The 22,005-nt window shown below is 47.4% G+C and overlaps 8 protein-coding genes across 8 annotated transcripts; 6 read left to right on the forward strand and 2 right to left on the reverse strand.

Annotated features, from left to right (window-relative positions):
* Window positions 1–147: 147 nt before the first annotated feature.
* On the forward strand, window positions 148–3,658 carry LACBIDRAFT_332386 (uncharacterized protein; the record flags this gene model as incomplete). Its single annotated transcript, XM_001886811.1, is given in 13 exon segments — window positions 148–333; window positions 397–482; window positions 550–726; window positions 860–1,246; window positions 1,297–1,619; window positions 1,737–1,744; window positions 1,764–1,853; window positions 1,880–1,901; window positions 2,266–2,447; window positions 2,486–2,553; window positions 2,677–2,962; window positions 3,212–3,304; window positions 3,452–3,658. The coding sequence occupies 13 exon segments, from the start codon at window positions 148–150 to the stop codon at window positions 3,656–3,658; spliced, it is 2,115 nt and encodes a 704-aa protein (XP_001886846.1).
* A 313-nt stretch (window positions 3,659–3,971) lies between these two features.
* On the forward strand, window positions 3,972–4,521 carry LACBIDRAFT_309543 (uncharacterized protein; the record flags this gene model as incomplete). The annotated part of the gene is made up of 2 exons (XM_001886812.1): window positions 3,972–4,026; window positions 4,076–4,521. 2 exons carry the CDS (start codon window positions 3,972–3,974, stop codon window positions 4,519–4,521), a joined length of 501 nt encoding a protein of 166 aa, XP_001886847.1.
* Window positions 4,522–5,927: 1,406 nt separating this feature from the next.
* On the forward strand, window positions 5,928–7,530 carry LACBIDRAFT_253920 (carbohydrate esterase family 4 protein; the record flags this gene model as incomplete). The annotated part of the gene is made up of 12 exons (XM_001886813.1): window positions 5,928–6,092; window positions 6,137–6,265; window positions 6,328–6,418; window positions 6,477–6,542; window positions 6,601–6,618; window positions 6,668–6,688; window positions 6,739–6,783; window positions 6,837–6,838; window positions 6,892–6,939; window positions 7,002–7,184; window positions 7,244–7,345; window positions 7,396–7,530. Coding segments are annotated over 12 exons (1,005 nt in total), but the record flags the coding sequence as incomplete, so codon positions are not given.
* A 1,156-nt stretch (window positions 7,531–8,686) lies between these two features.
* LACBIDRAFT_309546 (uncharacterized protein) lies at window positions 8,687–9,115 on the reverse strand (the record flags this gene model as incomplete). Its single annotated transcript, XM_001886891.1, has 1 exon — window positions 8,687–9,115. One exon carries the CDS (start codon window positions 9,113–9,115, stop codon window positions 8,687–8,689), a length of 429 nt encoding a protein of 142 aa, XP_001886926.1.
* Window positions 9,116–10,675: 1,560 nt separating this feature from the next.
* On the forward strand, window positions 10,676–10,952 carry LACBIDRAFT_309549 (uncharacterized protein; the record flags this gene model as incomplete). The annotated part of the gene is made up of 2 exons (XM_001886814.1): window positions 10,676–10,900; window positions 10,950–10,952. The coding sequence occupies 2 exons, from the start codon at window positions 10,676–10,678 to the stop codon at window positions 10,950–10,952; spliced, it is 228 nt and encodes a 75-aa protein (XP_001886849.1).
* Window positions 10,953–11,326: 374 nt separating this feature from the next.
* Window positions 11,327–12,875, forward strand: LACBIDRAFT_253895 (carbohydrate esterase family 4 protein; the record flags this gene model as incomplete). The annotated part of the gene is made up of 11 exons (XM_001886815.1): window positions 11,327–11,476; window positions 11,533–11,661; window positions 11,718–11,808; window positions 11,862–11,927; window positions 11,987–12,004; window positions 12,057–12,077; window positions 12,129–12,187; window positions 12,281–12,328; window positions 12,386–12,568; window positions 12,642–12,731; window positions 12,786–12,875. Coding segments are annotated over 11 exons (945 nt in total), but the record flags the coding sequence as incomplete, so codon positions are not given.
* A 1,158-nt stretch (window positions 12,876–14,033) lies between these two features.
* Window positions 14,034–18,026, forward strand: LACBIDRAFT_295443 (uncharacterized protein; the record flags this gene model as incomplete). The annotated part of the gene is made up of 12 exons (XM_001886816.1): window positions 14,034–14,045; window positions 15,057–15,242; window positions 15,442–15,604; window positions 15,668–15,756; window positions 15,805–15,881; window positions 15,931–16,086; window positions 16,142–16,763; window positions 16,818–16,961; window positions 17,024–17,323; window positions 17,379–17,598; window positions 17,654–17,823; window positions 17,880–18,026. 12 exons carry the CDS (start codon window positions 14,034–14,036, stop codon window positions 17,955–17,957), a joined length of 2,217 nt encoding a protein of 738 aa, XP_001886851.1. The 3' UTR covers window positions 17,958–18,026.
* A 1,861-nt stretch (window positions 18,027–19,887) lies between these two features.
* LACBIDRAFT_309554 (uncharacterized protein) lies at window positions 19,888–20,780 on the reverse strand (the record flags this gene model as incomplete). The annotated part of the gene is made up of 6 exons (XM_001886892.1): window positions 19,888–19,921; window positions 19,973–19,992; window positions 20,040–20,222; window positions 20,291–20,506; window positions 20,557–20,631; window positions 20,688–20,780. The coding sequence occupies 6 exons, from the start codon at window positions 20,778–20,780 to the stop codon at window positions 19,888–19,890; spliced, it is 621 nt and encodes a 206-aa protein (XP_001886927.1).
* Window positions 20,781–22,005: the final 1,225 nt, after the last annotated feature.

Below are 22,005 nucleotides of genomic sequence, written 5' to 3' on the forward strand. Positions count from 1 at the left end.
CAACCTCACTCACTCTCTACCTCGTCGTATTGTCGTCTTGACCTCGCGTAAACCTCAACATCGTCTTGATAACCGTATTTCGCGAAATAGACTCATCGATGCATATCCCCAAGCTCTTTTCGCATTTAAACTCAAAAAGGTTACGATATGTCTATATCCGTACCTCTCTTTATTGTCGTCGTTACTTCCATCTTCGCTTCTGTACCAATGCCATATACCCAAACCCAACTTTCATCGACATTCGTGATTGTTCTTTCTTCTCATGTCAACGCGAAATACCGACGTAGAAATGGTTCTTCCGATATCGATGAGCGTTATTATTATTACCCTCTGGTGCCGACTCCCGACTAAGGACTTTCATCGAACATGTTAGCAGCCGCGTTGTTTCGCTGTTAGTCGGCATGGAGAGCTGATGCGCCGGAGAAACAAGGTGCGATTTGGGTGCGGTCCCGCGTCGGGATATTGAAGTTAGGATTCCACAGGTGAGTTCGCGAGTCATTTCTGCGAGTAACGTGTATATTGATGAAAACTTGCTAAAGAGGTCAAAAGGATATGTCGGATAAATCGAGTCGTTTCCCCGCCTTCGAATTCCGGTTGCGAGCCTAATTCGAAGGTCACCTTCACAGCGTTCATCAGCAATATGGGCAAAGGATTTGATCAATTCTCCCTCTCCATGGCCATTCACTCCACTTCCGTACTCGCCCCAACCGCAACCCGCGCATACAGGTTTAAACCCACGGCGCCTCTCGAGGGCCACCTGAATCTTTCCACTCCACTGCAGCCAGCCATGACAATCGGAAAAATAGATTCACCCCCTGTGCCTTCCAGCACCCCCAACACATAGCAACACATCCCACAGCCAACTCACCCTAAGCCTCAACCCCGACCCCTTACCCCGCCGAAAATCAACCTGGGCATCAGGGTGTAAATGCCTCTTCATAACCTCCTTCCTCTTCCTCGTCCTCTTCCTCATCGTCACTTTTACCACCTACATCAGGGGCGCACATAAGTCGTTGAAGGCGTCTCATTCGTGGTTGTATCAGAATGCGACGTGGGGAGAAGTGAGGGAGAGGGGGGCGGTGGTGCGTCCGGTGGTTGACTCGGAGCAAGGGTTTGATGTTTTGGCTACTATGTGGATGAGGAATAGGCACGGGGAGGAGGCGGGTGTGAATGAGACTGTCGTTTTTTCGGGAAAGGTGTTTAAAGGGCTCAAGTTGAGTCGAATGAACGTCCCCACGAGCATATTGTGTGTTTTCCTTTCCTTCCTTTTCAAACGAGGCTTGACTGTGCGTATAGTAAACACAAGGAACTAAGCAACTACGATCTACGCGCTTCGTTCGTTCTCATACCCACTACACCATCCCTACTCGACCATCTCACGAACTACTCATCATGTTTACCGACGTCCATGTTCCTCCCGCCAAGGAGATCATATCCAGAAGCATATGAACGAACGATGGTAGAGGAGGCCATCGACTCGTTCGGCCTGTCGATACCGCTGCTTGAATTCGCCAACGTGCATAGTCGGTGTGCAGATGCTGTTGATGTGCAACCTAGAGAAAGTGATGGTTCGGATGAAGATGAAGATGAGGATGTTGAATTGAAGGCAGCGCCTTCCCGTGTGTTCCGGAAATTTGGGTTCACGACGACGACGGGGAAGCCACTTCTAGAGAGTCATCCGTATATCATCACTAGGTTCGTAAACTTCCTCCTTTCTTTCTATTCGTTCTTTACAGATACTCATGTGTAAGTATAGATAATAGGACACAGCTCCGTGTCGTGGACATGACGAAGCTATACAAGTCAACCGCAAAGCATACAACAAGCTCCACAAGGACCTCAAATCAGACGCTGTAAGTTTTTGGAATCCTTTTACTAGCACGAGAGCCAGCCGATAATCTGTGAGCAGTGCGTCTCGACGACCCCCATCTCCAAACCAAGCTGGCAGCAATGCGAGTCTAATTTCTTGACACTCGGAAATTGCAAGACGAGGCTGCAACTCGAGGTCGTTGATGACGCCACGGGAAAGAGAAGAACGGAGTGGGCTTATGCGCCGTATCTTGCTGCTACGGAAAATGCGTGGGGTCCCAAGGCGAGTTTCTTTTCAAGGATTTTTTAGAGATGATGGCTGAGGGTGGTGTGTGTGTTTAGAATTTGGTAGCTGTGCCGGTGAACCGTGAACGATGCGTTGGTGCTTCTTTGCCTGGTATTCTTGGTCTTTCCCGACGAAAGCCATTCATAAACTCATCGTTCTGTTCGCTATAGACGAAGAGTACATAAACCTCACATGGAAACTCAGCTACTCTGGTGCCTCGCCCCGAAATATCATACTCTCCGGCGCTTTGAGCTCAAGTCGAGAGTACAACATGACGGATACGGAGTATAACAAAGCTATGGCACATCATACCGCACAGTCTATGCGTGAGCATTCTGAAATCCTTCCCTGTGTCAGTGCTTTGTTTAACTTGTGTATATATCACTAAAGGGCCTGCATGGACATCAATTCGAAGAAAAAATACACCCCAGGCGGGTGTTCTTCCTCGAAATAGTCAAGTACGTTTCCCCATCCCATCTTTTGTTTTCTGGCTAACACCACGCCAGCAACATCCTGCACATCCTCAAAACTCTCCTCCAGATCCACTACTGGTAAACCCGCACATCCACCATCGGCATAAGCATCCCCGCCACCCTCCTCCTCGCCCTCTTCGCATCGCTGCACTACGTCGTACTCATCCTTTCCAACGGCCACGGTAAGAACTGGAGCGTGTTAAGGTTGTTCTGGGGTTTCGTCACTGCCCTCCCTTTTCATATGGCGTTACCGCTTGTGATGGTGAAAGCGGTGACGAGGGAGGAGGTGAGGTGGCGCGGGTTTATACCGCTTTTGTGGTTCGCACCTGCGACGCATAGGGAAAGGGCGAGTGTGAGGCTTGATGGGCAGATTGGGTGGAGGTTGAAGTGTTTGGTGGGTTTCTTTTCTAACTTTTTTACACCCTCTTTCATCCGCTCATTTTCATTGTATGTAGTTCATCCTCTCAACAATCGCATTCTACCACTTCTTGAAACCAGACCAAACATACCTTATCGCAGCCACCGGACCAACCCCCGCACCAACCCACCTCCTCCTCCTCGAAAAACTCGTGTCGCCCGTCTTCACCGCCTCCACCGTCCTCCAACTCTACTTCAACCACCGCTCACGGACGTACGTGGGTAGCTACAAGGTGTGCGTGGGCATGGAGCTCGTGAGGGTGTTGGTGAAGGTGGGGTTGGTTTTAGGGCTTGGGAGGGGTATGAAGGTTGGGGAGGGGTATGTGGTTGGGGATGTTATTAAGGGGGTTGTTGTGGGATTGATGTGTTGGCAGGCTTTTTGGATGCATGCGGTTGGTTTCTTGGATGGGGGGGATGAGGATGAGGAGTGAAATGGGGGATTTATTGGTAGGAACTGTGCATGTAGGAATTTGGTATGATGATTTCGCGTCGCCGTATGAGATGCGAAATATTTAATGCCGTGTTCAACAAAATACGGCTACGTCTGCCCATTCGATGGTATCCGACCCTGACTTTGTGCAGCATCTTCACCGCCCCCTTCAAGGCTTCCTTGGCCTCCCTAACCAACTTCTTCTCGATAAGCTGCGCGTCAACGCGGCCCGAAGAGGTTTGATCTCGGTATTGGGTGTGGGAGTACAGAGTCGTCTGAAATGCGACTGTCGGGCCTCCTAAACAACGCGTCGAGGATGGTGGATGGAGTGTACTTTTATGTTCCTTGAAAAAATTGCACTGAGTACTTGGAATTTTGGGCCGTGTGGTGTACGTTGACTCCGTCTCAACTCTGTTGTTGAAAGGATTTACAATGCATCCGAGGTAATGACGTAGTGAGTCAATGACGGCTTCCTCGGCGCCATCCCACCAACATCCCACGCGCCTCGTCATGATAAAGTCCAAGTGAAAAGTTGCAGAACATGTCAAGTTCCAACATGTCCCTCAAGTTCATCAAAGTAGCAGCGCTCGTGGGCTCAAGCATCTCGTTTGGTACGTGTTGCATCCTCGCCTCGTTTACCCTCTATCTCATCATTGTCAGGCGGCAACTTCTACATCTCCGCCTTCGCGATCCCAGCGATGCTCTCTCCCTGTAGCTACAAAGCCGAAGGACAAGGAGTTGTCCTTCCTGCAAAGGTTTTACAAATGCAATGGCAGCACGTCTACGACACCGGCAAGCGCTTCTTCCCATTGCTTATCGTGGGGACCTCTGCGCTCTACCTGTACCTCGCATACAATGTTCCCGCCGAGGCCCGCCCACTGTACCTCTTAGCCGCTTGCTGTGGAGTGAGCATCGTGCCATATACGCTCGCGGTTATGATGCCCAACATCAAAAGGATCCAGGGTGAGATCAAGGAGGAAGATACGCAGGTCGGGCTGAGGTTGAGGGATGACATTAAGACGTGGAGCAGGATGAACTGTGGACGCGCAGTGCTGCTGGGCGTGGCTTTCTTGGCAGGAGCTTGGGCGGCGGTGGACAGTTCGTAGTGTACTGTGTATTAATTGTACGGGGCTACACATTTCCGTTTTTTTCATCTGCTCTGGTTGATTTCAATTTCTCATTGCATACACAAGGCAACTTGCAACAATGCAAGTGAGTGCTTGATCACTGCAAGTTCCAGCTAACTGCATAACCGTAGACCATATCTAAATTTTACTTTGTGCGCCTTTATTTGTACAAACAACCGTATTAGGTAGAACGCCCTTCCAAGTTGGCAAGTTCCAACCGCTCCACCCTTATGACGTGCGGGGCGGGATTGGAGCGTTTGGAGCAACTACCGAAACGGTGCTAGAACGTGGAGCAATGGGCAGCGCGCGCGAATGGGCGTCATGGTTTACATAGCCACAGCCTAAAACGGATGTTTACGCACAGATAAAGGCGCAAAGTGAAATTTCAGGTGTGGTCTACGATTATGCAGTTAGCTGTCAACGTTCAACACTAAGGTGTAGCAGCTTATTTGGTTCCGATTGGCAATGTGCCGACAACCAAAATTTGATTTTGCGTGGTTTCTTCTTCTTTTCAAGTTCTTCTCAACGGGCTTGTAAATTTGCACCCAACTTCCTCGTGGCCTTTCATCCGCGGCACCTTCAACGACACTCTACTGAACACTCCACCGCCGTTGTTTGTCTTTGTGCAAGGTATCTTTGAGCTCACGGATACCCTATCGCGTCCATCACTATCTTGGACGGCGCGTACTCTTGGTTAGCTAAACTAAGCTTGACAACGATACTTAATGACGCACCTCTTCATTGCACTATCGCCACGCTGATGCCGTCCAGTACATGCTTCCTTGGCTTTATTACTAGATATCATTCTGAGTACAATCTGCAAAAATCGGCTAGCCATGTTAACAGAAGGGCGAGAAATCAGTTGGGCTAGATGTCCCCCTTTCCTCCCTCACGTGGTCACGTCCATTCTCGACGCGCTCTTCATGGTCATGTTCCTTTTATTAAGCGCTCTGCCGTCCGGTGCTCTCACGGGGAAAGATCGATCGAAACTGGAAGCGGCAGAACTAAGGGTATATATTTATCACTTCTATTATTAGGGCTATTTGAGTGGCCGCACGCCTAATTTTCAATCCTCGCTGCATTTTCCTTTCCTTCCCTCAACAACGTGCCCGCCGTTCCCCCTCGCGTTGGGGTGATATATTCTGTTTGACGGAATACTGAAGGCGGCCTCCAATTGAAATCCAAAAATGGCCACCTCGCCCACTGTCTTTTCTCTGCTTCAGAAGCTATGCACCGTTATCGCGCTTGGCTCGCTCTTGCTGCCAATGGTTAATGCACACATCGTTAGGAGGGATGCCGAACATTGTGAGCATTTATAGTCCTCTGGCAACGATGAACCACTAAATGCGATTCACTCTGCGGTAGTGCATAGACGAACTGGCGGCGATTGTGTTGCGTACTACTATGCTCCTGTGTCTACCAACATTGCATCGTTCCCACAAATATGGCAGCCCGCGTCAATCCTTCCCAACGACACCAACGCTATGAATAAATGGGCAGCTATCTCCCCCAATGTCCCGACTAATATACAGCCAAAGGTTGTTTCCTTTGTTCCTTAGGCTCTTCATTGAAGAGTGACCATATCCTACTCTAGGGCACCATTACTGGCAATTTCACAAATGTCACATACGACGCGACTGATACTGATTGTTGGTGGACGTACCACCAGTGCGTTACGCCCAAATTGGCAGGGCTTCCGATGGATATTTCTAGTGTTCCAGAAGTAAGTTGCCTACTTTCGTCGAAGCCCGCGGCCGGTCCTTCCTTACACTCGATCGGAAATAGCCCAAGACCCTCGGATATGGATTTGACGATGGACCAAATTGTTCACATAACGCGCTTTATGATTATTTGACATCGCAGCAACAAAAAGCCAGTGCGTACTTCTCTAGGGAGATTGCCGTCGACTTGTTGCTCAATTTCTTTTTGTCCAGCGATGTTTTATGTTGGCAGTAACGTTTTGGACTGGCCTCTCGAAGCGCAGAGGGCAATTACCGATGGTACCCAGCTCTGCACGAACTTTCTTCCGTGTGTCTGATGATCTACTGTTGCCTCCAGGCCATGAAGTTTGCGTCCGTAAGTGTAATAACGTTTTTCGCATTGACTTATTCTAAATCACTTCAAGATACCTGGTCACATCGCTACAGTCAGAACCTATCTTTCTCTCCATGAGATTACGTTTGATGAGTTATCCAGTGACGGCTTTGAGCAGCCCCGATGCATTCGCGGAGTTGTACTACAGTTAGTTATTTCCCGCCCACTTTCTGTGGAACTCCTGAAAAAAAATCCAATAGCTGTTCGTCGCGCTCAAACGAGAAGCCATTTGCGTTGCTGACCGAAGCTTTGTAGATGCAAGCAATAAAACTTGTCACCGGAGTTACGCCCACTTGCTGGAGGGTTCGTTTACGTCTTTGTCCCCTGACCGACCCGTCATCGATCCATCGCCCATCCTTTTTTAGCCCCCGTATGGTGATGTCGACGATCGCATTCGCTCCATCGCCAATGGTCTTGGCCTTCGTACTATTATATGGAAGTATGATTCGTTCGATTGGAAGGAGGGTATGCCAGGCGTCACTGAGGCCACGGTGGATCAGAATTACCAAGGTTTGATCGATGGTGCAAATAGCGGAACGTTTGATTCTGTGCGTTATTTTTTTCTACGAAAACTGGATGACAACCTATTGACGGTTTCTACCTCTAGGTCGGCGCCATTATGCTCACGCATGAGTTGAACAATTATACCATGTCCGAGGCGATTAAGTGGTACCCATCCCTCAGGGCTGCCTTCACGGTCAAATTTTTTGTTCTTGTTGATTGATGACCAGGAATACTAATCTATTGTTCGAACAGTAGGTCGTCCCAGTTGGAGTGGCACTTAACAAAACTCAACCGTACGTCGAGAGCACGCCCACTCAGCCGTCGTTTTCACAATGTCGGTTCTTAACCTCTCTAATTCCTGCGAAACTTTATAAAATGCATTTTTTTTAACTGATTCAGACGTCGCAAGTATGGCTCCGGCGCCCTCAGTTGTTCCCATTTCTATTGCGACGAATTCTGCCACTACATCGGAAGCCCCAGCACCGACAGTGTCGATCAACGCGGCGCAGGGCGCGAAAACCGGGACGAGCTCTTCTGCTTCACGGATTCAAATCTCGGGGTTGACGGCGATTTTCGTCGCTGCGTTCATCGCTGCGTCAATTGGATACTAAGCCTATTAGCGAATGAATTTTTGGAACTATTGGACGACACCGGACACCTCGCTCGTTTAACATAGTAACACTTACTACTAAAAACCCACCCATCAACCCTTTCTTGCTTTTATTACACTGGGCGAACGCATGGCTCGTGGTGACACTTCTCGTATATTATTATGCTAGTTAGCTAATTTTTTACCTGCAATTTCTTTCGTCGAGGAAAGCATCATGATGTCTAGATCTATCACGTTGTGACATTTCCTTCCCTCGCCCAGTATTTCGTCACGACCGTGTCGCTCTTTCGGACTTTTTTGCGAATGAATGACATGCAAGTGGCCTTTTGTCCTGCTAAAAAAAAACTATGACATTGTAGGTACATGTCAATTGTCACGATGCATCTACCTATCAAGGATTGGCAGGAGCCAAGGCTGTACTTACCAATGACTCCTGTCTAAAATCATACGACATTTTCATTTGCATAAATATCTTATCTACTTTGGCTACATGCATGGCAAGTGAGTGCTTGAGTAACAACTAGCGAGATTGAGCCTCAAATTGAGGAAAGTTCTCCATAAAGTTGTAGTAGCTTATTTGGTTCTAATTGGCGATGTGCCGGCGGCCCAAATTTCCTTTCTTCTTGGCAGTGCTCCTCCTTGCCCCTCTCAGTGGTATACATCTTCTGGCTCCAAGTGACCAACCGATGTGCCTCAGGCTTGTTGACTTGTGGTCTATATATAATCGAGAGCCTTGGTCTGCAGTCCGCACCTTCCCGATGAGGCTTGTAAATTCTCACCCAGCTTCCTCGTGGCCTTTCATCCCCAGTCAAAAATGACTCGGGTTATTCCGAGGTAGATCTGATTGCCTAGAATTGAAGCGATGTAAGGTAGGACCCCGGGCAATAGCAGGAAAGCCCTGGTCCCGATCCGGACAAAAAATGTGGATTTTAGGCCCTACAGCTGGGGGCCAATCCGGACAAAAAGTGACAAAATTCGACCAGAGTCCGGACAAAATCGACGAGATGTCAAAAAAAAAGCCTCCCAGCCGGTATTTGGGCATAATTGTGGGACATTTGTAGAGAAAAATTTACCCTGATCTGGCTGTCCGGACAAATTTTTGAGATTGGGGTGTGGTAGGCCAGGTCCAGTCCGGACAAATTTGGTGCAGAGGCGTCCGGACAAAAACCCAATTTTCGGGATCAGGCCTTTTCTGCTATTGCCCGGGGTCCTTGTAAGGTGTCGTTTTATCGACAGAATTCTATACAAATAGATTTGAGTTCGATCCAATTCGATATTACAGTGCTTTGCACTGCCGTTTGCACAACGAGTTTTGGAAATCCTGTTTGTGTATGTTGTACCGTGACCGCTTACCGGACGCAACATCCAATAAGGCCTGCAATCTCCTGCGGTGAAAGATGTTGCTCATCATGGCAAACGATGATTCGCACGCGCATCTCATCCGATGCCTGAGGTGCAACAAAAGTTGGGTTTGAGAAATACAAAATTCCCAAAGTGCTCAGATCTCGTTCTGATGCGTGACAATCTGTGACGAACATACAAAACCAAACATAATTTTCGCAATTTCGGTGTGCAAACGGCAATGCAAAGCACTGTACACAATGTACAGTTGTGGACAACTAAAGTCAACAAATTGAGTATCTCAGGAACCAGATTTTTTGATGGAAATCTGACGACAGATCTGAAACTGGACAGGCAAAAGGAGCTCAAAAATGGTGTTTTCATGTTATTCCCACGAGTTTTTGGCTGTGCCAAAATTTTGAGCCAATTTTTTTGCATCCTACACCGCCATCTCAGCCAGTCTCTCAGGAAAATCCTGCTAATCAAGCTCATCCCAATTACTCTCTGCATATCCATCTCTTCTCCTGAATCCTCAGCTTCCCTTGCCTCATTTTTCTTGTGCAATGGATGTGACTCTCGAGATCTCGTGATCAGTTCCTCATCATCTCCCTCACTGACAGTCTGACGGCCTTGAGAAAATGATGTCACTGATGGAATGGAAGTCAAAAAAGGGTTATTTTGGAGGCGTGCAAGGTTGCAATGTTTTTTAGGAGGACAGCCTCTAGGTTTAGGCAGCATAATAGCAATTTTTTTTAAAGGGGAGGATCTATTTTATTTTTATTCTTTCGGTGGATTCTGACAGTACTCATCAAGATCTATCCAAAAATGACTTTTTCGAGATTTTATCGATTTTTTTGGGCCTGTGCCAAAATTTTGGACCTTTTTTCTGACAAATCTTCACTTTTGGGAAATCGGCTCGTACCATTTGCAAGATCTACTCAATTCCTGCCTATTCCGATGGTTTTCGGACTTTTAAAAAATCCCTACCGGTCTCAATAAATCGGTCTATAAATTTGTTGACTTTAGTTGTCCGCAACTGTAAGCCATGTACGCAGTGCGGTTTTTAGTGTGGGTCAGCCTTGCAAATCGCCTGAAATATATCTAACTCGATTGATGCTCACACAAGCCACACAAATCGACCATAGTCACTGTGACTCGGCCTGATCGGAGTTGATTTTCACCGGGTTTCATCCACGGCACCTTCGGCACTGTGCTTTCCCAGAGCTAACCTTGACATCGACACCTTCCATGACGCACAGCTTCATTGTGCTGATGCCGTCCAGTACAAGCTTCGTTGGCTGCATTATTCTGACTACAATCTGCAAAAGTCGGCTACCTATGTTACAGCTAACTGCATAACCGTAGACCATATCTAAATTTTACTTTGTGCGCCTTTATTTGTACAAATAACCGTATTAGGTAGAACGCCCTTCCAAGTTGGCAAGTTCCAACCGCTCCACCCTTATGACGTGCGGGGCGGGATTGGAGCGTTTGGAGCAACTACCGAAACGGTGCTAGAACTTGGAGCAATGGGCAGCGCGCGCGAATCGGCGTCATGGTTTACATAGCCACGGCCTAAAACGGATGTTTACGCACAGACAAAGGCGCAAAGTGAAATTTCAGATGTGGTCTACGATTATGCAGTTAGCTGTAACCAAACGGCGAAAAGTCAGTTGGCTAGGTGTCCCCTTTTTTCTTCCTCACGTGCCCTACTTATGGACCCCAACATGCTTTTCATCGTCATATTCCGGTTATCAAGCGCTCGGCCGCCCGTTGCCCTCACGGGGATCAAAACGCGGCAAAACGAAGGTAAGTATATTTATCATTTGTACGCGAGCTATTATTAGGCCTATATTAGTGACCGCACGCCTCGTTTCCAAAGCCTTGCTCCACTTTCCTTTCCTCCCTTCAAGAACGTGCCCGCCGTCTCCCCTCGTGTTGGATTGTTTGACGGAGTACTGAAGGCGGCGTCGTTTGACGAAATCACAACGCTTTCAAGGAGCTTTCAATACCTCCGCCTGGGATCCAAAAATGGCCACCTCGCCCACTCTCTTTTCTCTGCTTCAGAAGCTATGCACCGTCATCGCGCTTGGCTCTTCCTTGCAGCTGGGGGTTAACGCAGGAATCGTCAGGAGGGAGGTCGATCATCGTGAGCATTTATAGTCCTTTGGCAACGACGAATTACTAAATGCGGAACGCTCTGCCGTAGTGCGTCGACAAACTACTGGCGGCGGTTGTGCTCCCTACTACTATGCTCCTGTGTCGACCAGTATTTCCTCGTTCCCGCCAATATGGCAGCCCGCGTCAATCCTTCCCAACGACACCAACGCAATGAACAAATGGGCAGCTATCTCCCCCAATGTCCCGACTAATATACAGCCAAAAGTTGTTTTCTTTCTTCCTTAGCCTCTTCGTCGAAGAGTAATCATATCCTAATCTAGGGCACCATCACTGGCAATTTCACAAACGTCACATACAACGCGACTGACGCCGATTGTTGGTGGACGTATCACCAGTGCGTTACGCCTAAATTGGCAGGGCTTCCGATGGATATCTCTAGTGTTCCAGAAGTAAGTTCCCTACTTTCGCCTAAGTCCGGTCCTTTCTAACCCTCGATTGAAAATAGCCCAAGACCCTCGGATATGGATTTGACGATGGACCAAACTGTTCACATAACGCATTTTATGATTATTTGACATCTCAGAAACAAAAAGCCAGTGCGTGGTTTCAGGGAATCACAGTCGACTCGGCGCTCAATTCTTTCGTCCAGCGATGTATTATATTGGCAGTAACGTTTTGGACTGGCCCCTCGAGGCACAGAGGGCAATTACCGATGGTACCCATCTCTGCACGAACTTTCTTCTGTGTGTCTGATGATCATACTTTTGCCTCCAGGCCATGAAGTTTGCGTCCGTAAGTGTAATAACGTTTTTCGCAATGACTTGTCCTAAATATGCACTTCAAGATACCTGGTCACATCGCTACAGTCAGAACCTATTTTTCTTCTTCATGAGATTACGTTTGACGAGTTATCCAGTGACGTCTTTCAGCAGTCCCGATGCGTTCGCGGAGTTGTACTACAGTCAGTTCCTTCCCGTTCACTCTCCCGTGAATCCCTGAAAAGTTTCCAATAGCCGTTCGTCGCACTCTGATGAGAAGCCATTTGCTTTGCTGACCGAAGCTTCATAGATGCAAGCAATAAAGCTTGTCACTGGAGTTACACCCACTTGCTGGAGGGTTCGTTTACGACTTTGTTTTCTGACCCGTAACTGATCTATCACCCATCCTTTTTAGCCTCCGTATGGTGATGTCGATGATCGTATTCGCGCTATTGCCAACGCTCTTGGACTTCGTACTATCCTGTGGAAGTACGATTCGTCTGATTGGAAAGTAGGTACAGCAGGCGTCACTGAGGCCACGGTGGATCAAAATTACCAGAGTTTCATCGATGCTGCCAATAACGGGACGTTTGATACTGTGCGTTATTTTCCTTTTCACGAAACTGGATTGAAACTGGATGATAACCTATCGACGGTTTCTATCTTTTCAGGTCGGTGCCATCATGCTCACGCATGAGTTGAACAATTATACCATGTCTGAGGCGATCAAGTGGTACCCATCTATCAGGGCTGCCTTCAACGTCAATTTTCTTAATTTGTTCTTGTCCAAGAGTACTAACCTATTTGTTGAACAGTACGTCGTCCCAGTTGGAGTGGCGTTGAACAAATCTCAGCCGTACGCCGAGAGCACGCCTACCCAGCCATCATTTTCACAATGTCGGTAACATTTCTAAAGACTGCGAAAGATTCTAAAACGCATATTTCTTACTGATCTAGACATTGCAAGTATGGGCCCGGCGCCCTCAGTTGTCCCCGTTTCTACCGCGGCGGCTACGGTCACCACATCAGAAGCTGGGCCCGCACCGTCGATCAGTGCGGCGCAAGGCGCGAAATCCTCTTCTGCTTCGAGGATTCAAATTTCAGGATCGGCAGCGATTTTCGTCGCTGTGTTCATCGTCGCATTAATGGGACACTAAGCCTAGTAGCAAACGAACTTTTGGAATTATTGGACGACACCGGACACTCGTATCACTTACTAAATCCATCCACGCTTTTATTACACTGGTCGAACGCAAGGCTCGCGGGACACTTCTCGTATATTATTATGCTAGCTAGTTAGCTAATTTTGTAGCTACGATTTCTTCCGTCAAGGAAAACATCTCTATCAAGTTGTCTTTACATTCCCTTTACATATGTAGTAGCCCATTGTATTTCATAGGCCATCTATCACGACCGCGTCAGGTCCTTTGGACTTTTTCCGGATGAATGAATTTTTTTTCTGTGATCTGTCTGTGATTGGTTCAATTTGGTTGGATACGTGTTGGCCTCAGCCAAGCGGCCCAAGCCTACGCGCCATGGTGACAAGTAACTGGCGGTCACGTTCAATGTGACGTAGTGCCTGCCAGCTATCTTGTCCACCTCCCCAAAGATTTTATTCTCTGCAAAATGTCGTCCATGAAGAACTCGCATGACGACCCCAGAGATGCCTCTTTAGAGGTTCCGTTCTCTCTTCCGAAAAACTGGTACAAAGAATCAAATGGTTCGTCGCGAGTCACTCGTAGTATCATGATTAGTCTCATTATTGTGCTTTCAGAGGCTTTGAGCACGTCGGGGATGTTCTTCTCCGGCCTTATCATGGTTACGCGTAATCGGTGCGTTAAGCGTCTTGCAATTGTTCATTGATGATGTTGTCCTCATTACGGATTGTTTTCCAACCGACAGGTATTTGGCCTGGCCAGCAGTGCTGTTCGGCATTAACTCTCTGATCAACCAACACCCTTTACGCGCGAAGGAGGGCTCTGGTGGGGGGTGGTCAAACTTATTGTATGTGGCTTGACTGTCATGAGACTGCAACTACCGTCCTGAACATCCGTTTCTAGACTATGTGTATCGGCGTTGGTTGCGTCTTACATCCCTGTATTCGTCGTCACCAACAAGCCACCCATCGTTTAATATATAGGCCTTATATCTTCGAACGCGGTGCAACTCAGTGCTACCTGAAAGTGCCAGTGCAAATTTGACGTAACTTCTAAACCAAGCAACATGCCAATCTCTCTTTGAGGAATACACACGGCACTACGTCTACACGTCAACATCCTTAAAGTAAATGGAAGGCAGGCACACTTCCTGTTCGCTCAAGTTATTTTGAAGTTGAAATAGTTCGCGCGCAAAAGGAGATATAATCCTGGAAGAGAATGCCAGAGACAATTCTCTCACAAGGTGAGCACCAGGTATCAGTTTGGATATGACACAAAAACCTGCGAATACATCATTAAGGAGTGCAAAGGCTGACGCAAAGCCGGGGTGCCATACAGGAGAATTGCCGAGAACCTTCGCTCTCAGACTATGAATATCGAAAGGAATCATGCTACCAGGCCAGTGCTTGAGGGACTCCGAGAACCCTTCGCCGTCTCCCGAACCCCTCGATATAGACTCAGACGACGGCGCGAGCGACTTGGGCTAAACCCGTGACAACTACGCCCTGGACTATAACCGACGAACTTAATGAAGACAGAACTCACACAACACTCAGCATCTCGCACCTCCGCTACGTGGATCTCTTCATCCCCACACATGTTCTGTTTCTTACAGCTCCAAAAAATATGGCCATAAGGATGCATTGAAGGGTGGCTTGCTGTACTAGATCTATACGTTGTCCATAGCAGGTCTATAGTTGCCGTCAATTACGTAATACACTTTTTTCGAAACTTTTCTGGACCCGCACTTGCCATCTTATTCCCGTCATCCCGTGTCCCCCGTTACCAGTTCGCTCGGGGCAACTGGCGAACATGTTTCTGGGTCGGGCGTTCACCCAGTCGTGTTGTTCAAAATCGGTCTGGTTCTCCAACCGGCTTTCCTTCTCATCATGTGCAAGACGAGCGGCGGCTTCAGCAACTGCATTGCAGCCAGCACCCACTCCTGAAACCGAGGAAGAGCTTCCACCCTCTCCTCAACATGTTTTAACGGAAAAGGATCACCAACGACTCAGATTTCAGCGCAACATTGGTGTCTCTGCTCACATTGACTCTGGCAAAACAACGTTGACGGAACGAATTTTATATTATACCGGACGCATCAGCCAAATTCATGAGGTTCGCGTGTCATCTACCAGGCGCCTGTGGTGACGTACGGCTGGCACGAAGAACCGACTCATTGAGCAAGAGACGGAGACCTCACTGCTGAGGGCGTGAGATTTCTTCCTCAAGCCTCCTTGTCTCGGTGTTGGTGTTATTCTTCACCACCACAGGTGTCTGCTGTCTATCCTATATGTTCTAATGTGTGTAACACTAGGTTCGTGGTCGGGATGCTGTAGGAGCCAAGATGGATAGCATGGACCTGGAAAGAGAGAAGGGGATTACAATCCAGAGTGCGGCGACCTTCTGCGACTGGGAAACGACGGACGTTGCGACCGGCAATAAACAAAACTATGCTATCAACATTATTGACACACCAGGTGAGATGAACAGTAATTTTTCCAAATTTTACTGTGATTCTCATCAGCTTCATGAATAAATAGGACACGTAGACTTCACTATCGAAGTTGAGCGTGCGCTGCGAGTCCTGGATGGTGCAATTTTAGTTCTGTGTGCTGTGGCTGGTGTCCAGGTGTGCGAAACGATCTTTAACCTAGAATATGTGTAACATTCATTCAAGAGTCAAACTACAACGGTCGACCGACAAATGAGACGGTATGGTGTTCCTCGTATATCATTCATTAACAAGATGGATAGGTATTTGCAAAAATTTTACTTAAACGGTTGTCTCTTAACATTTCTCCAGGCCTGGTGCCAACCCATGGAGAATTGTCAACCAAATCCGGTCAAAGCTTCGCATACCTGCTGCTGCCGTTCAGGTGCCCATTGGTATTGAGGACGAGTTCAAGGGTGTCGTTGATCTCGTACACTGGAGGTCTATTTACAACGAGGGCCAGAAAGGGTCAGTTTTTCCCCTTTGTGTTTGTTCTCTTGGCTGCGAGCTCAATAACTCCTAGAAATGAGGTCGTTATATCCCAGGAAATTCCCGAATCCGTTATGGAACTCGCCAAGGCCAAGCGCAACGAACTTGTTGAACAACTTGCCGAGGTAGACGAAGAGATTGGGGAGCTTTTCCTCAACGACGAATTGCCCAATAACGACCAGATCGCCGCTGCTATTCGACGCTCCACAATTGCCCTCAAGTTCTCCCCGGTCTTCCTCGGTTCTGCGATCAAGAACACGGCCGTTCAGCCCATGCTTGACGGTGTGTGCGCTTACCTCCCCAATCCCGCTGAATCCGAGGTGCTCGCGCACGATACGAGTTTACCCTCCTCTGCGCCTCAGGTTCAACTAACTCCTGCTGCGGACGCCCCCTTGGTTGGTCTTGCGTTCAAGCTGGAGGAGGGCAGGTTCGGCCAGTTGACCTACATGCGGGTCTATCAAGGGACCTTGAAGAAGGGCAACCAGATTTACAACGCTCGCACAGGCAAGAAAGTCAAGGTTCCCCGTCTCGTTAGGATGCACAGTAATGAGATGGAGGATATTGAATCCATTGGTCCTGGTGAAATTTGTGCCATTTTTGGCGTGGAATGTTCTTCAGGCGATACTTTCACGGACGGTTCTACCAGCTTTTCCATGGTAAGCATCGTATCAGGATCTGCGTTGCTATCTATCAACTAATCTTACTCTTAGACGAACATGTATGTTCCAGAACCGGTTATCTCGCTGTCCATCAAACCGAAAGGCATTGAAACCCCAAATTTCTCGCGTGCTTTGAATCGCTTCCAGAAGGAAGATCCTACATTCAAAGTTCACATCGATCATGAGAGTAAAGAGGTCCGGCTTCTACATATCCCGTCTTCTTATCAATGTCCGGCTAACCACCGCTTCCTATCTAGACCATTATTTCCGGCATGGGAGAACTTCACCTTGAAATCTATGTTGAACGCATGCGCAGAGAATACAACACTGATTGCGTCACTGGAAAACCTCGCGTAGCATTCCGTGAGACTATCACTCAACGCGCCGATTTCGCCTACACGCACAAGAAGCAGACTGGAGGCGCGGGTCAATACGCCAAAGTTGTCGGGTACATCGAGCCGATGGAACCTGACCCAGAGACCGGAAAGGACGTTGCTTTTGAGAGCGTGGTCATGGGTGGGAACATCCCTACCAATTTCATTCCTGCCATCGAAAAGGTCACTTCATCACTCATAAACTTCCGACTTTATTTTGATGTCTTTCAATTGGTAGGGTTTCTATGAAGCACTTGAGAAAGGTGCCTTATCTGGTAACGCCATTTTCGGATGCCGTTTCGTGCTCAAGGATGGTGCTTTTCATGCCGTCGATTCGTCTGAACTGGCTTTCCGACTTGCAACAATCGGTGCTTTCCGTGAGGCATTCAAGATGGCGAAGGGTGTTATTTTGGAGCCAATCATGAATGTGGAAGTCGTTGCTCCTGTTGAATTCCAGAGTAATAATGCTCATTTATATATCGTTCCTTTTCTCATCACTTTTGGCGACTCTAGGTCAAGTTATTGGTGGATTGAACACTCGTCGTGGCACCATTGTTGACAGCGAAGTCCGCGATGATGAGTTCACTGCTGCCGCTGAGGTGGCGCTGAACGATATGTTTGGGTATTCCAACCAACTTCGTGGGTCTACTCAAGGGAAGGGTGAATTCAGCATGGAGTATAAGGTTCGTCCTTTTCTTCTCTGTTGGCTGTTCTGTAGTTCTGAACCTTCTTCCTCAAGCATCACATGCCTGTTCTGCCAAATCTTCAGAAGGATCTTGAGGAGGCTTACCGCAGGACCCTTGTTGTTAAAAAGTAGACAGTATAATACCTTAGACGTTAGAAAACATATTAGTGACTAATATTTATTTCATTCACGAATCATTGCATGGAACTCGACGAAACTAAAGATGATACATACTAGATGGATATATATGAGATGTATCGTGAAGGGGACGAAAGTAAAGCATGTGGCCTGCGGGTGTTACTTCCTGAGAGTGTTTAGGTCTTGCAACAATTTACAAATTTTCTCCCTGTCCGAAGGCTCCCTCTGCCAGCATTTCCCCATAATTGGCCAACAGGCGTCGTCGGGCGGCAGAACAGGATAGCCGTTTTGGTCAGGTATCTTGCCGTCAGATGCAACGGCCTTTGCTGCCTGGTATTCGTTCAAATGAAAGAATGGCGGTTTCCCCGAAAGGGTCTGAAGCAATGTATTGAGTACATAAGTAGATAGAAAGGATGTGACGCATTTAAAAGCACGAACCTCGAGCATCAGCATACCAAAGCACCAAACGTCAGCTTCCTGGGTCAGGGCCTTCGTAGTCCGATCCCCATTCTCAGCCAACAAAATTTCTGGGGGCAGGTGTCTGTTCCTTCAGATTAGTTACGAAGATCGCGCTCCAAAACAAAGTCTCCCTGACCGATGCACCGCACTAAAAATTGAGGAAGTATAGCCTTTTATTTCGAGGACGCGGGATAGACCGAAATCAGATATAAGCGGAGTGATATTTCCATCAATAACCTCGATGAGGACGTTTCCCTATTCAGTACAAGATTAAGATTTTTTTGCCAGTCATGGAAACAAATGATATCTTTACCATCGTCAAATCACCATGAACCACCTTTTCCCCATGTATGTATGTAAGGCCAACAGCAATTGCTTTCACCTAAAAAAAAGTCACACTCAGATTGAAATTTCATGCCATCAAGGTGGCCCTCACGATAGCAATTCTATTGACAGATGATGGTCTTGTCGGGTCAGATAAAAAGGCGCGCAGATCGCCGAAAGTGCAGCGCGGTGCCACAATACCCATCGAAGGGATTGCTGGGTTTTCGACCAAGCCGAACACGGGAAGCACATTTGGATGGCAAAGAAGTGCCCAAACACGATGTTCACTGTTCAAAAGCTGGCGGTTTTAATCAAATAAGAACCAGCGACGGTCAAGAAAGGGAGAGAGGATACTCGCCGTCTCATACTTCTGCCGAGCTTCGGGAGTATTCGCCTTGTTGTGTGCATTTCGAAAGACTTTGATGGTGACCTTGATGCACGTTGGTGTTAATGAATCAGGAGGGGGAACAATACCCACAACGACATTTTGGCCAGAGGTTGCTTTGCCAGCTGTCCAGACTCCAGGAGCTAAGAAAGCTCGGCCACCACGCCAAACTCCAGAATATATGTCCGCGTAACCACCAGAAAAAATGGGAAAATTTGAAGTTTCCTCTATCTCCTTGTCCAAACGCTGCAGGACGTAGTAATATAAGTAAGTGAGAAGGGCTGCCGAACGGTTGACAATCACCTTCATGTTCGGGACACCAATGCCATTAGCAACCATGCCGAACGTTCAAGGAAACCAAGGTATCAGTTCTGGAATTTCCTCGTCCATCTTCCATCCCACTTTATCTTTCTTCAAATGTTGTCAACTGCATCACATGGTGAATACGGAAAAATCTACGCGGGAAGGGCGCGCTTAAAATGTCGTTGTAACGTCAAGAACACGTTTTTTACACGCTGGCTACACATTGTAACCATAAGTGACAGCTCTGAAGACGCCTGTCTAATCTTGACGCTTGACGGTCTAGTGACACATTCGTCCAGCTAATGTGAGAGATTGACGTGAATGGGCAAAACAATCCGTTCTTGACGGGAACAGGGAAACACGTAGCAGCATAACAATCCCAAAGCAGAACGAGTTTTTCCGGAAGGACGGATACCAATGGCACACAAAAAATCACGACATTAGAAACGCGAGCTACAGTGGCAGATATCCACGGAGAGTGTCCATCCTAGTAACAAGGTCAGAGAGCAACTCAAACTTGAGGAAAAATGCGACAAACCAATCCCCATACCAAGTTGTCTGGAAATCGGTTAGAGATGTGGTTTCAAAAGAAAAACTACTCGTACCAATCTCAATCTGCGGCAGATCTGACGAGCGGTTGGTCTTTGATCGGCGTTCTGACTCCAGCTCTGTCTGACGAGGTTTGCGAGATCGGCCTTGCTTTCAATAGACTCCGGAAGCACTGGGCGACTCCCGTTCAAGATCGCAAAGATGACGTTGCCGTCACTTTTTTTCTCGTTAAATGGTTGCTCTCCAGCAAATTTTTTTTTTGAGGTGTATGAGAATTCAAATATAGAGAAAAGGAATGGAGATATACCTCAAAGACAGTCATAGCATACGAAAATATATCACTTTTGAAGGTAAATTGAGGCAACGGGACGTCGCCATTGTTTGGCGGATTCATAATTTCCGGGGCAGTCCATCGACAAGTTCCCGCGGTTTTGATGGAAGTGAACTCAGACGAACCCATAATTAACGCTAGGCCGTAGTCAGCAACAATGGCGTGTCCTTTGCTATCCACGAGTACATTTGCCTTGCTATAAATTGTGGTTATTGACCAAAATAGGACAGGGAGAGACTGACCCCTCGCAAGTCACCATGAATTACGGGAGGCCGTTGTTGATGCAAGTACTTTAAACCTAAAGCAATTTCACCAACCTGTCAATAAGTACCAGTTCGAATTCTGCTTCTTTTAGGAAGAAACGGAAACGAACTAGTCGTAATTTTGTATCATCAGAACTTTCACACTTCATGTACTCCATGACATTTTTTTCTTCATAAAACTCGAGCACTAGCCCAGGGAGCATGCCGAAATTATAGACGAATCCATAGAATTTGGCCACATGAGGATGAGACAGCCCCAGCCAGATACGTCCTTGTCGACGAAGATCCTGGGCGCTGCTTCAGCAAACTTGGGGCTGTATGGGCCCAATTCTAAAGCATACCTTTATTAATCATCAGGAAAAAAGTTAAGACCTATGTAGCTGTAGGTATTTAGGTACCCCCTACTATACTGGTCACTGTAGACGCCGCCAACATTACTTAGGTTGCCATATTTGATGATAGGACAAAACCCCAATAGGCTGTTAGGTCATATAGTTGCATATAGAAAGTCTAAAAACGATAGTATTCAGGTTAGTGTTTGGAAGTCCGGTCTCGTGACTGGAAAAAGACCGTAACCAGACCGGACCAAGACCGCAAAAGACCGGACCTGCGGTTACGGTCTTTTATTTTTGAAATGTAAAGACCGCAAAAAAACCGGTTAACGTGAACCGGTCTTGACCGGTTTGGACCGGTCTTTTGTAGCCCCTTAAATACCCTTTAAAACGCACCCAAGAACGTACGATTTGGTAAAAAAACGAGAGAGATATGAATTAAAATGTAAATTACTTTTGGGAATAATAGATGTACCAGACTTATTTTATAGAAGCACCAATTCCTAACGGAATTTAACGTTCTTGGGCTCGTTTTGAAGCTATTAGAGATGTTAATAAATTTACCGATTCATAATTTTAAAATATTGGCCTAAAGACCGGTCATAAACCGGTTAAAACTGATGCAGACCGAAACCGGTCTATAGACCGCAAAAAAGCGCGGTCTGCGGTCTTTTTGCGGTCCGGTCTGGTCTTTTGACTTCTGGGGAAAAGGCAGACCGGTTACGGTTACGGTTAACGCCCCTGGGCATCAAAAAACCGGACCGAACCGGACTTTCAAACACTAATTCAGGTTGGCTATAGGGTATACAGGTATATACTGGGCTAGATTGCAATTACTAGTAATTGATACGCTACTTTGACACTACTTGTCATCAGAAAACACCATGGATTCCCATTCCTTCTTAGCTGCCTCGACATCATCTTCAGTGAATTGAATGGCCTGTGCCACCTCTGGGGCATTGGTGACTTTGGCGTGTTTCCTGAAAGAGATGTGGATGAGGACAGGGAACAGCTTGTGTGCATCAGGAATTTAGCAAAGACCTATGGAGGCCTATGGAGCCTCCATAGCTTCCAGAGGTGGGTAGGAGGTAGCCTG

This window comes from Laccaria bicolor, genomic scaffold (assembly GCF_000143565.1).
Source record: "Laccaria bicolor S238N-H82 LACBIscaffold_40 genomic scaffold, whole genome shotgun sequence".
Classification (NCBI taxonomy): Eukaryota; Fungi; Basidiomycota; class Agaricomycetes; order Agaricales; family Hydnangiaceae; genus Laccaria; species Laccaria bicolor.